General features: G+C 54.1%; 1 protein-coding gene across 4 annotated transcripts in view; it reads right to left on the bottom strand.

Moving 5' to 3' along the window:
• Window positions 1-13,087, bottom strand: part of STK32C (serine/threonine kinase 32C) — a 67,878-nt gene extending 54,791 nt beyond the window's left edge. The window contains exon 1 of one of the 4 annotated variants that reach the window (XM_051618332.1): window positions 12,894-13,087. In XM_051618332.1, the coding sequence (XP_051474292.1) occupies window positions 12,894-12,998 (105 nt within the window). In that variant the 5' untranslated portion in view covers window positions 12,999-13,087. Of the gene's footprint in view, window positions 1-11,997; window positions 12,046-12,893 lie in introns of those variants that run through there. The other 3 variants (XM_051618334.1, XM_051618331.1, XM_051618335.1) reach the window with 3 other exon arrangements.
• Between the last annotated feature and the right edge of the window lie 945 nt (window positions 13,088-14,032).

The following is a 14,032-nucleotide window of genomic DNA, read 5'->3' as shown; positions in this document are numbered from 1 at the left end:
AGGGATCTGCACCCCAGCCTCGCAGACACAAGCCCATGGGATGCTCTCGCCAGTCCTCTCTTGTTACACTTTCTGTTTGTTTCACCAAAACATCTATCTCCTTTGCTCCCTCATGTCTCTGCAACTGGAACTTCTTCCCTGCAGGAGCCCTCTCTCTTTGCACAGTTCTCTCTCATTTCACTATAGGTTTCCATGGCATTACCGTAACACAATTATATTAAGAAAGTTGTACTGGTGGCTTTTCAATCAGCCCTCAGGTTGTTCATCCAACAGCCCCTCATTTTCCCACCCATTATTACATCCTGATGAGGGCACAGAGCATTCAGGTTACAAGTGAGGACTTACAAACAGCGGAGAACAAGGCAGAATTCAGTATTACCCTTCTCTCAAATTACAAGAGAGCCTTTAAGAGGTCTGAGACAGAAAAAAGTAGGCCTTTTGGGGAATAACCATCATAACTCTATACAATATCATACATTTATTTTGTTTCCTGGTTATCATTACTTTTTCCAAATAAATCCAGAACTGTCACTGTGGATTCAGGGTGTAACAGCCTGGAGCCCTGTAACTACAAGCTTCCAAGATTATTTTCTATGATCAGCTGCTTCTGGTTTTTAATCAGAAGAGGCTTTTACTACTTGCCACACCAGCAAATTCATTGTGGGGCATGAAAGACAGTCTTGTTCCTCTTCCTGTTTCACTGTGGCTGGCAACAACTATCAGAACACTGGGGAAATAAACCCAAAAAAGTTGTTTATGCACCAGCCAGATCAGTCTGTCTACTTTTCTGTGGCAGCAGTGAATCTATAGGGTTAAGAGCACAAACCACTTGGCTTTTATATCACGGCAAGAAGACACTAATTCAGCAGTTAACAGCCATGCTTCTATCCTTGCTTATCATCTGTGGGTGTCTAAGGAGCATTTCATCTGCGAGAGCTGCCATGGAGGATACACTTAACTACAAAATGCAGTTTTCTTGCTTTTTAACACATATATACTGTAACTCTAGTACAGCTTCAAATACCTCAGTGGCAGCATTTAAGGGTGGTCTCTGCTGCAGCATTTCATTCCACTTGAGTACCATGAAGAAAACGGAAAAGGAAAAAAAAAATCTCATGAAGGAAATTGAAAAAAAAAATCTCATGAGAGAGGGCTGGAGTCATCAGCTATACTCATTTCTTGGCAACTGGATGGATTAGCACCATGGAAATACAGCCGATGTCTGGTTTGGGGTTGTGGGGGGGGTTTTTAAGGAATTCATATTCATGAACGTGCTGGCATCAGCCCTGACTTCCCCCCTGCTCAGGAGCAGAGCAGTGGTGCTCTGCTCCCAGGAAAGGTCCCCTTCACAGCCCTGGGCAGGACTGGCTCTGCAGCAGCAGCCCCAGGGAGTCCGTGGCATTTGGAGCACTCATCCCTGTGATCCCTCAGGGCACAGGAGTCCATGGGAGCAAGGGTCCAATTAGGACCAAGACAGTAGAAGGAGTTAAGTCACCCAAGCCTACCACATGGGTAAATCTGGAAAGAAAAAAAAAAAAAAGAGACTCAAAACATCCATGAATACTTGAAGATATTTTTGCTGGGGTGGGCTTAACCCCAGCTAGAAGCAGTGATCCTCTCTGACTCTCCCTGAAGCCAACCACAGCTTTGTTCTTCACTTTGGAGGGGTCAGAACAGACCCACAGGACAGAGCCCACAAACCCCCCGAGCCTCCCTGGGACAGAGCCTGCCCACCCAGTGTGCCATGGGCAACCACAGCCACCCAGGGTCCTGCTCAACCCCACAGCAGGTGCCCAAACTCAGACACTGGGAATGTCAAACAGAATTATTCACCAAGCTTAACTTCTCTGGGGAAATCAGACAGCCCATTTCTGTGATAAGAAATTCTCTTGAACACAGTTATGTACCAACTCACTCTGGAAAGACAACAAATCTCCTGAAAAATATTTGAATCAGAAGAGAGAGGGAAGCCTTGTCTGCCTCTTTTTCCAAAGATTCCTGGGAGAGAGGAGAGGACCAGGGGGTAACTCTGGAGGTACCGAACTGAGTCCATGGAAAAATCCAAAGCAAAGCTAGAGGAAACACTTAACTAAAATTCTTTCCAAAGTACTACTGAGGGGCAGTCAGTGACCGAACTGTTTGTTGATGTTACTCAACATTTTGATAAACAGGAGCAATTTGTTCTACTTAAAAGAAACCCACTCTTTTAAAATAATTTCACACATTGATGTTTATATCAGAAAGCCACATAGAAAGATACACAATACACTGAAAACACTCAGTAATCAAACTGCAAGTTCACCTCGAGGCAACTGTGCTTGTTTTGACACCTGCTTGCAACTTCTCCACCGGGGCATTTAAGGTGCAATAAAACCTGCCTGAACACTGAGGAGGGGCAGCAGGTGCCCCAGCACCCTGTGGGACACAGCCACAGCACACGCCGGCAGGGCAGCTCGTGGCTGCTGCTGGTTTGTCAGGAGCTACTGAGGGACCACGACAAACCCCGTGTTGGTGTGCCAGCAGCAGCCAACAGCTGCAGGCAGCCCGGGCTGGCAGCGGGTCCAGCTCCTGAGCTGACCCCAGAGCTGGGCATGGGGCTGCAGAGCCACAGCCGGCGGGTGCTGGGGGGGAGCAGTGAGGTACCACCACCAGATCCCAACGTGAGCATCACCCTGCCCGCCAGCGCCTCCAGACCTGCCCCTGTCCCTGCCCACACTCGGGGCTCCCCAGCCCCTCCAGAAATCCCAGTGCTCAGCACTCCTGCTGGAGGGAGCAATCCCACCCAGTGCCTGCTCCCCAGCTCCCCGCGAGCGCCCATCCCGTGCTGCCTCATCCCACCCCGTGACCCACATGGGGTCATTCTGGAACAGCAGCACGTGCCCTTGGGAACTGGCAGGTTCTGCTGCGCTCACAGCAACACCCAGACCCACACTGACCCTCCTGGCCCTGTCTGCTGCTGGGAGAAGGTGCAACCATGTACAAAGGACATGAGAACAGTCAAGGGCAGACTCAGGAGGTGCAGGTCAGACGCTGCCTGAGCGACCAGCCAGTCCCCCCCAGTGGGGAAAATGAGGACACTCCAGTGCCCAGCAGTGGCTGGAGGGGGCACCATCTCACCCTCACGCCGAGGGTCCTGCCAGGCTCCTTCCTCTGCTGGACCAGCCACTGATCAGCAGCAGTTCAGTCTTGAGCAAATCTAGAATCAGGCTTGAATATGAAATGCTGGGCACTGCTTGAATGTGCATGCATGATTCATGTGATTATAACATGCAGCATTGAGCCTTTAAAGTGTAAATTATTTGGGACCAGGCTTCAGCCCTATTTTCTGCAAAGCATAAAGCAAGTTTTCCAACAGTGCAAACAATCCAGGTCTAATGTGTATAATTTTCCGTGTCTCCTACCTTCTGGCCCTGCCTGCCTGTTCCCATTAAGCCTGGGGAGCCTGTAAAATACAAAGCGACGGTGCAGAATAGAGCTTTCCAGTGCATTATATGACATCTGTTTTACAAGGTAATTTAGCATGCTACATACCAGAGCTTAAAAAAAGGTCTTTCAGAAGAGATGTAATAACCCTCTGACAGCAAAAAAAGTAATGTGTCCAGCCAACAGCAGCGAGAGGGGCAGCAAGAGGAGATTTACTCACCACTGGTCTGACTCGGGAGTTTTTTCTACACCTCAAGCAGAGCAGAGACGGCAGCAGCAACATAAAACTATTTGCAAGGAAAGGAAAAACGTGTTTCACAAAATACCCAGACACTTCCAAGCTTTGTACCTGTACTGTGCTGCTCGGGGGTTGGCAGAAAACAGATCTGGCAGGATCTCAATGGCCCCAGATGGTTTCCTGGACAATTAACTGCCATCTAGTGCAGGGGACTTCCCAACCCTGTCATCAACTCCAGCTCTGGTCACTGCAGTTTGCCCTCCCTGCAGCCCACCCCTCCCTCAGTGCTGAGCCCAGCCCTCACACAGGGGAGGCACCTGGGCTGCCCAAGCCCCTTCCTTGACTGTTGCCGGTCCATTCTGGTACTACAATTAAATACACATTGGTAATTCTTCAAACGACCAGGACAGGGACCGAAGTGAAGCACTTTCCACAGAATATCCTGCCTCTGTGCTGATAACATCGACTGCCAGCGCCGGGAAGTGCCTGGGGGGGCAGGTTCCTACAGCTGCACTAGTTTATTGTCAGTGTAATTTTCTTCCCACTCAGTACTGAGCTTCCCTGTTCACTGTCTTTTTCCCCCTCTCTGGGTGCTTGAAATATTTATGTGATGGCCTTGTGGTGCCACCAGGTAATTCCTCTAAATTCACAGGACATGAATCATACACCAGCATTTTAAGCAGTACTGCCAACCTTCATTTAGTTGTGGGTTTTGTCTGGGTTGGTTAGTTTGTTTGTCAGGGGTTGTTTTTTTCTGTGTGGGTCTTATGGTTTTTTTGTTGGTGTTTTGGTTTTGCTTTTGGGTGTTTTTGTTTTGGGTTGTTCGGGGTCTTTTGCCAGGCGTTTAATCTGAAGAGAGGAAGAGAAATATTTTTGTCTGAGCAAAGTCAGCTGTATTTTCCCTTGAACAGACCATGCAGAAAGGGGGAGATCCAAAGCACAGCACCACTAGCATCTTCACTCTTACCCTCACTGCTTTGCTTCAGAGCTCCTCAGGGCACTCTCTCCAGTGCTCCAAGATGCTGCAACCAGCATATTACCCATAGAAATATGAGAGATCACTTACAGCTTTGGATGGCTATGCTTAACACACAAAAACTTTGATCAATGAGGTAACTTTCAATGCAGGACAGCCTTTTGCAGGTTGACATGAAAGCTGCTTGGAGCACCACCAGCCTCAGCAGCCCATCTACTCTCTGCTGGTGCCACCAGAACCAAGCAAGTGTATTTTCTGGGATAATAAATTAAAATTGCCAGCTTACAGAAGTGTCAGCTGAGCTGTAAATACATTACATTGCAGCTTCATTTCAATACACAGCAGGGCTAACCAGCAGCCTGGAAGGATCCAGCGTGCCCAGTGAAAGCAGCAAGCCACTGAGCCCTGAGCATCCTTCAGTGCCTGCATCTCCTCGGCAGCCCCGGGTCCTGGGAAGGCCCTGGCCAACAGACTGGGTGTGAATCAGCACATCAACATTCACATGCTGTCAGATCTCGTTGCTCAGCACTGCTCAGAGCCGCCTGTTCCCACACACCTGGAAGCCGTTTAATTCCTACAGAACAGTGGGAAAGGGAAGGAGGACACTGACATTTATCTGCTCTTGTTAGGAGAAGCGAAGCTGCTCGCAAGCATCCTGGCCTCTCGTCACGTGGGGAGATGAACACCAGAGCAGAGCTCAGCAACCGCTGCTGTGTGCACACCTGCCCGTGCTGGGCACACCTGGTGTCATGAGTCACAGGCACACACACACAGCAGGTCCCCAGCACACCTGGTGACATGGGTCACAGGCACACACACAGCAGGTCTCCAGCACACATGGAGTCATGGGTCACAGGCACACACACACGGCAGGTCCCCAGCACACATGGTGACGTGGGTCACAGGCACACACACACAGCAGGTCCCCAGCACACATGGTGACGTGGGTCACAGGCACACACACACAGCAGGTCCCCAGCACACATGGTGACGTGGGTCACAGGCACACACACACAGCAGGTCCCCAGCACACATGGTGACGTGGGTCACAGGCACACACACACAGCAGGTCCCCAGCACACATGGTGACGTGGGTCACAGGCGCACACACACACAGCAGGTCCCCAGCACACATGGTGACGTGGGTCACAGGCACACACACACGGCAGGTCCCCAGCACACATGGTGACGTGGGTCACAGGCACACACACACGGCAGGTCCCCAGCACACATGGTGACATGGGTCACAGGCACACACACACAGCAGGTCCCCAGCACACATGGTGACGTGGGTCACAGGCACACACACACGGCAGGTCCCCAGCACACATGGCGTGGTGGGGTCGCACACCATCCCCTGTCCCTCCATCACTCCCCACACCCTGTGTCACTCCTCTACACCTTGCAGCCACGTCACACACCAGAGGTCATTGTCCCTGGGCAACACAGGTTCCTCCCTGCACGATCCTGGGGCCACACATGAACCAACCCACAGCATTAGCAGGTTCCTTAGGCTGGGGAATGACAGAGCACTTGAAACCACGGCTGGAGAGCAGGTCCCTGGGAAGCACTGGGAAAAGCTGTACCTGCTATTACACCTCAGGCCAACTGTGAAGGACAGACTCAGCAGTGTCCCCTCCCACGTGTGTCCAGAGAGGACCAGCTCACAGAGACTCAGCCGTGACCTAGCTAAGCAGAAATCCAAGCCCTGAGCGGGGCCAGAGGAACGCGGCTGCACGCAGCCTGTGCCAGGCAAACGCTGCCCACCATCTCACCACAGCACCCACCAGTTTCAAGCATTCCCACAAGAAACGATGGAATATTTACAAGGAAACAAACGTTGTCCTCCCACATGTGTGGACATGCCCGGCTTGTTATTCTAAAGTCCCAGAAAACCCATCACAAGCCTGTTGTGAAGCCTGTGGCCATTACAGCACAGACCAAGTGTTAACATGGTCTACAGTGCACCTGAACTACACTTCCAATAACTTGTTCATGACTGCCCCTTTCTCTTCCTATCAGTCACATGTCCCTTGAATTGCAGCTGGGATTAAATTCCCAGTCTCTGTGCATTCTGTACTGTCTCCAGGAAAAGCAGTTTAGTTTTGTAAACAGCTGTCAATTAAAAGACTTTTTCAAATAGCTATGTTCTTAAGCCAACGCCAGTGAAAGGCAACACGTGGTCTTGGGTGAGCAACAGCAACAGGTTTCCAAAGCAGTTTTCAGTGTCCAACGGGTGATGCTTTGTCTCCATTCAGCAATGCAAACCCAGAAGGCTTTTTCTTCAGGTTTCCTCCAGTACACCCGAGCACAGACCATGGCTGGCACCGTGGAGAGTGACAGCCAGGTTATTAATGACTTCCAGAGGAGAGAGCCAGCAACCCCAGCCCTGTGCTTATCACCACACACCTGCATGACGTGCAGTGACTGAGCTGTCTGCATTTCACCTGTCTGAGCATTACACGGGACACTGGGAAGCTCCACATGTGGAAAAGTTTCCAACCCTTGGGCTGCAGGAGGAGCATCGGCCCTGCTGGGGGCAGCGAGCAAGGGACCAGAGCCTGTCTCTGGGCAGAGCAGACACAAAAAGCCTCAGATCACGGGAGCAAGATCTAAAGCAAAAACAAAGCACCACTGACAATACTAAACACAGCTTTTCTGACACCTCTTTGTAATTCCCACTCCCTCCTCCCCCCCGCTTACTTACTTAGCTACCACTTTGATAGTACAGAAAGGCTTTCTTCTCTTGTTTTTTAAATAACAGGGAAAGGCATCTGTGCTCCCAACCCACAGCCACATCAGAGCCAGGCTATGAAAAAAGTTTGCCTGGCAATCTGATCAGTGATTACTTTAATAAGCAATTGCAGAGCATGGAAGCTTAGCAAATCTGTATCTGACCCTAAATAAATAGAATTTGGCATTTTATAGCCTCCTTACTGAGCATTATTCTGTACTTTTCCAAGGAAAAGGGCAATGATTCCTTTCCAGGGCTTTAAATCCCTGCCCAACTAAGATGATGAAGCCAGGTGAGATACCCAGTGCTGGGCACTTAGCCACATGAGGAGCCAGCCAGGGCCAGCGGAGCACAGGCAGCAGCAGCCAGAGCAGGGACAATGCTGCAGGATAGCCCCAGGGACCAGGGGATCCAGTCAGGCCATGCTGGCCACCCTACTGAAGAGCAGCACACGGTTTATAACACTGGTCACCTAAGGAGAGGAAGAGAAACTCCTCCTGGTCCTGAGTCCAGGCTAGGCCTGTCCCATATCCCCGGGTCCAGCTCAGTGGGATGCCCCCAGACCTAGGGCAAACCTGGTGGGAAGGGTCTGGGCGGCCACTGAGGCACAGGATGCACAACAAGGTCAGCTGAAGGCCCCGAGCCCTGACACAAACATGGGAGAAAATCCCAATCTGAAAAATTAATAGCCACCACTGTGGATAATGCTGGACATCTTGCTCTCATCAGGCTCGACAAGAGGAAGTAAAGAGAAGTAAAAGGAAGTAAAACTGCTGTGACCCAACCCTTGGCTTCAAAGTGCTGTCAGGCAGTGATGGTTTGAGCATCCTGATTGAAGCTGCAGCTGGAGGCACCCAGCAGCACCCAGCAGTGCCTGGCAGCACCCGGCAGCAGGGTGACGGGTCGGAGCAGGAGGCAGGCTCGGCGCTGGCACACAAGGTTCCCTCTCTGCACACCCAACAGCTCCACCAAAGCAGCGCTCCAGTTTTCCCTCCCTGCATGGCCAGGTGAGGCTGGAGGGATGGATGCTCTGTGGCGTGGGTAACCCCCCAGCCCACCAACATGCGGTTTCAAATTAAAATGGGGATTATTTTAAGCACGTTCCCGCCGGTTTTGCAGCTTCTCGCCCGTTTCCATGGAGACGGAGCCCTGCGGCAGCTGTCAGGCTCTCCAGCCTTCCTCCAGTGCTGCTCTGGCCCAGCAGTCCCTCCAGCTGGAGCACTTGGGCTAGGAAACACCTTGGAGATGTAAACAAGTCAGACTGGTTTACTGGGAGAGCTGTACTTGTGGGCTGCAAGACTGGGAACTTGCTTTAAACAGTTGATTTCTATGCAAGTAGGATAAACCCGGGAGACTGCACCTGACCCCTGTACAAAAGGCTTCCGCACTCTGGCAGAGATAGTCAGACCAGGGACAGGTGGAGAAGTGATCGACAGAAAATCCCAGTGACAGTAACGGCAGCATCGAAATCGGGTCAATCAGCTGTACATCTAACTCAGTGCCAGGGAACAGGCAGAAAGCCCTCGGACCACTCACCTCAGTGGAAGCAAAGGAAGGAACAGCTCAGCAGAAAGCACCAGATGGCTTTACATATCCTCATGTATATTTACATAAACTTTTTTAGTAAGCTGCTTTGATTCAGGAGAAGCCATAACCAAAATACACTCCTGAAATTCCTCTTTAGATACAGCTGCATCTACAGATCCACCACACTGCACTTCTCCCCCTCCCTCACACAACACAACTGTGGGCAACTCCAACAGCACCAAGTGTAAGTCTGCCTTGCATTTCCCGTTGCCCTGCTTCCCAAGCCCTTGCAACTCTGCTAAATGCATGTTTTAATGTTTGGGTTGAGATGTTCCTGTTGGCTTCATAATGACGGGTTTCCTGCATATAGCATGCAAAATAAAATAAAATATAAAATAAATAAATAAGGGTGCAGGGTGTAAAACTTGCCTGGCCATTTCCCAGATGCAAACATTTTCTGCCCACAAGGAATCCAGAACCTGGGACTGTGGCTGGTGATAACAATATCACCGGCACCTGGTGACAATGATAGCTCTACAGACTCACTGCAGCTTCCTGAGGCCACCTTATTCCAGCACACCAGAACCAAGAGTGGTCACCCATGCAGCTCTTCTATTCCTTTGCCTTATGCTCTTCCTGCCCTTTTTATACTCTTTTCCATTCCCCCCCTTCATTAACTTTCTCTGTTCAGAAAGAGGGTACAAAGTCCCTCACCAAAGACTAGCTGTCAGAAAGGCATCACCAGGCAGCATCAGGCTGGATCTCGCACCAACTGATGCAGCAGCTACTGAACATGCCAAGTTTTCCATGTGCAAGGCAGCAGCTGAAGCCAGGGCTCACAAAGTGAGGGGAACCCTCTCTCCTGTGCCCCTGCCTCCTAGGGGCACACACGCAGCACACAGATGCTCTCCTTTCCCAGGCAGCTTTTCTATGAGTTGAATCCTGACTCCGAAATGCCCAGAAAAACTTCAAAGGCAGCATCAGCAAATGTGAAACAGCAAGCTGTGCAGGCTGCAGGCAAGGAGAGCACCAAAAGGGGGTCAGAAAGACACAGATGCACTGTCCCCCCACTGCAGCCCAGAGGAAACGTAAAGGACAGGTCACACTTGGCCTGGACCCTGCTGCACAGCCAAGAGACTTTGCCTGAACTTGGGGAAACTGGGAGAAAGGGGACAACACAACACCCAGGAAGGGAAGCGAGGAGGGAGCAGGGTAGCTGCTGCCTGGGCTTGGTGCTCCACACCACCCTGTGTGGCCCCAGCATCACCCCCAGCCTGCACCAGCACCCACCGCCCGGCCCTGCCAGGACAAGGCGCCAGTCCCAGCACTAACAACGGTGCTGCAAAAAACAGAGGGTTGGGAGAAGATCTATCGGACAGACTCAGGAATATGAAGTTTAGCCTCAGAGTCACAGACTCAGGGAGCTCAGTCCATTGTTCCCACCAACAAGGATGCTGGGCAGCCACAGTCCCAGCCTGCCATGACACCAAGACTGGGGCGTGACAACAGAAACTCCTGCGGTTCATCATGGTGAGATCCAGCCACACGGGGCTGGACAGACACAGGCTGGGGAGAAAGGACAGTTTCCACCTGTCAGGTTAAGAGCAGTTAATTCTTCAGGGGAGGGAATTTTACACCAAGTGCAAACACTCTACTGCACACCCCCAGGAGCCCCTCCCAAGGTGTGACATGAGGCAGGAATTCAGGGAAGTCATGACACCGATTCCCAGGAAGTCAGGCAAGAGGACAGCAAGGCTTTTCTTGCCTCAAAAATCTACACATTTGGAGTTTGAGTTATCTGAGCGTAAATCCTGAGCCCTGTGTTGGTACTCACAAGAATAAATGTTACCCTGCTATTTACATACACCCTGTCATAATCAAAAGGGATGAACCACTGGATTTAGCTTGTTCTTGTATATCCATCACTGGGAACCACCTATGAGTAAAACTTCATATACTAACCTCCTTCCTTCTTTTTTTTCTAATTTATTTCATTTTAAATTGCCATCGGTAGCAATTTTCCCACATAATGTCACACACAAACCCAAAGTATTAACTGGCTTCTTTATGTAAAGAAGTTATTGGAATGTCTTAAGAGATCTCCATAGCAACCATGCCGTGCCAGTAAATATGAGTGCACCAGAACAACACTGTAATTGCTCTGAGCACACACTAGCACGCCACGATGAAAAAGCAGACAATACTAAGAAAGTAACATCCTCATAAGCCTGTGCTATTGCAAAGGCACTGCTTGAAAACGCCTCACAAACTCTTACCAGGTTTTTATCAATTGTCACTTGCCTGTGCAGCTCAGTTTCCCTATATTGGCTGTACACAGGCTCAGTTCAGAAGGAAATGCTTTCTGAGTTATGTAGCAAAGCCTCCAATTTCAGCATTTTGACTTGGCTCGCTTGCTGTTCCTGCTGACCCGCCGCATTTTTCACTTGGAGCACAAAACCCTGGAGTAGCCCACGGGAGCTGCAGGCACCAAGCAGCCACGCTGACCTTTTGCACGTCATTAGGACCAAGGGAGAGGGGGGTCTGGATGGATTCGACAGTTCCTTCCCACACCAGTTTTACGGTGCACTTCTGTCACCCCGCAGCACAGCCCCGGGCACCGCGCTTCTGCGCTACGAGATGCAAGGGTTAACAAGTCAATGTCACCCCGAATTGCTAACAAATTCTTGATGGCATCAACCAGCTACTTCTCCAGCGAAAGTTCACCTGGTTCAACGCCCCTTCAGCTGCCAGAACAGCACCTCAGCCTCAGGCCCCCCTCACCGAGGGGACGCCAGCAGACCCAGTGCTCGCCTAAACCAGAACACCGCCGCGCCTTGAAGCCTCAAATTAACGCATGTATTTAACTCCCAGTTTATCCAGTGCAAGATTCCAGCACCCCGAGCCCCCGGGAGTGTTGGCCAGCGCTCGGCTGGTGCCAGCACAGCATTCCCAGCAGGAACCGGGAGCTGCCGGCCACCCTCACCCCGCTGCCGGCCCGACGCCTCGCCCGGCTCTTCCCCCACCCGCAGGCAGAGATTCCTTCCTCTGGCCCTCTAAAATCTCACCCTGCACCCGAGAAGCCTAATGCAACTGCGGTACCTCACGGCGAATTCCTACGAAACTCCTGGTCGCGGAGAAGACACCCCAAGCAGGGTTTCCCCAAGCCAAGCAGCTGGTGCAAGTCGCTTGGCCAGCGGCGCTGGCTCCTTCCTTGCTCAAACCAGAGGTTTCCCTGCACGGCACGAAACTTCCCCGCTGGGCTCTCCCTGCCCGCACCGCCCGGGGCTGTCACCGCAGCCGCCCCGCTCCGGCGGGGCTGACTCCGGGCGGCCGCGGCGGGGGCTCCGCCACCGGCCCGGGGCTGCCACCCCCGCGGCCGGGGCTCGCTCCCCACCCCCGGGCTCGCCCCGTCAGCCGCCGGCGGGCAGGGCGGGACGGGACCCGCCGGGCGGAGCGGAGCGGAGCGCGGCTCAACAGGTGAGGGCTGGGACCCCGGGGCTGGGGACCCCGGGGCTGGGGACCCCGGGGCTCGGCATCCCCGCGGCTGGGCGTACCGGGACAGGAGACCCCGGGGCTGGGCGTACCGGGACAGGAGACCCCGGGGCTGGGCGTACCGGGACAGGGGACCCCGGGGCTGTGGACCCCGGGACAGGGGACCCCGGGGCTCGGCATCCCCGAGGCTGGGGACCCCGGGGCTGGGGACCCCGGGGCTGGGCGTACCGGGACAGGGGACCGCGGGGCTGGGGACCCCGGGGCTCGGCATCCCCGGGGCTGGGCGTACCGGGACAGAGGACCCCGGGACAGGGGACCCCGGGACAGGGGACCCCGGGACAGGGGACCCCGGGGCTCGGCATCCCCGGGGCTGGGGACCCCGGGACAGGGGACCCCGGGGCTCGGCATCCCCGGGGCTCGGCATCCCCGGGGCTGGGCGCCGCGGGGCCGGGGAACGCCCGCGGCTGGGCTGGGTACCGCGGTGCTCCCCGGCCGGCACTCACCGTCCTCCCTTTCGTCGAAGACGGGTCTCTTGGAGGAGGAGGCGCTCGCTCCCATCCTCTTCTTCCACTTTCCCCAGTGAAACATGGGGGCGAGGCGGATGGCATGCCCTGCCCGCCGCTCCCCGCCGGCCCCGCAGCTCCCTCGGCGGGGACCAGGCTCCTGCAGCGGCCGCCAGCCCCCGCCGCCCTCACCCTCGCGGCGGCCGCGGGCCGGGCCGGGCCGGGCCGGGCGGGCGGAGCGCGGGGAGGCGGCAGCGGGGCGGGCCGGGCGGGCGGAGCAGCGCGGCCTGCAGGGGCGAGCGGGCCCGGGCAGCGGGGCCCGCCTCCGGTTCCGCCTCCGGTTCCACCTCCCCGTTCCGCCTCCCCCTGCCCACGGAGCGGCGCCGGGGGGAGCGGCCCGGACCCGGTACCTCCCGCTCCCCCCGGGGCCCGCTCCCCCCCGGGGCCCGCTCCCCGGGCGAGGCTGTTGTCTGAGTAAACGCGCCTGGCTGGGTCATTGGGCCGTTTGGGACAAAAGCAGGACTTGGTGGAAAGTCGCGGGGCGCTTGGAAGCGCGGGTGGGTGTGATCGTGAGGGTTGGGAAGGAGCTTCCCGATCATCCAGCCCAGCCGTTCCCCCAGCCCTGCCCAGGCCACCCCTGCCCCGTGTCCCTCAGCACCACAGCTACACGGCTCTGAAGCCCCTCCAGGGATGGGGACTCCTGCCCTGGGCAGCCTGACAGCCCTTTCCAGGAAGAAATTCTTCCCAAGATCCGATCTCAACCTCCCCCAGGCAACCTGAGGCCGTTTCCTCCTGTTCTGTCCCTCGTTACTTGGCAGAATAAACCACCTCCACCTCGCTCCAGCCTCCTTTCAGGGAGTTCCAGTGGGCGGGAGGGTCTCCCCTCAGCCTCCTTTTCTCCAGCCTGAACAAGAACATCAGTGGTGTTCGTGTACAGAGATTCCACGGTGTTTCAGAACCCCCTCACGTGGAGGTCTTTACCGTGTCTGGAGGTGTTATATGGGAAATGCTGATAGAGAGAAGAAAAACGAGCCAAAGGTTGGTAGTTTAGGCCTGGAATGATGGTTCTCACCGGTCAGCACAACAAATAATGTAGAAACTGCACCTCCCCGTGAGCCCCCCTCTCAACAAGGCGAAAC

This window comes from Apus apus, chromosome 4 (genome assembly GCF_020740795.1).
Source record: "Apus apus isolate bApuApu2 chromosome 4, bApuApu2.pri.cur, whole genome shotgun sequence".
Lineage (NCBI taxonomy): Eukaryota > Metazoa > Chordata > Aves > Apodiformes > Apodidae > Apus > Apus apus.
Note: the sequence above shows the minus strand (reverse complement) of the source record. Positions and strands in the feature narration are given on the sequence as shown.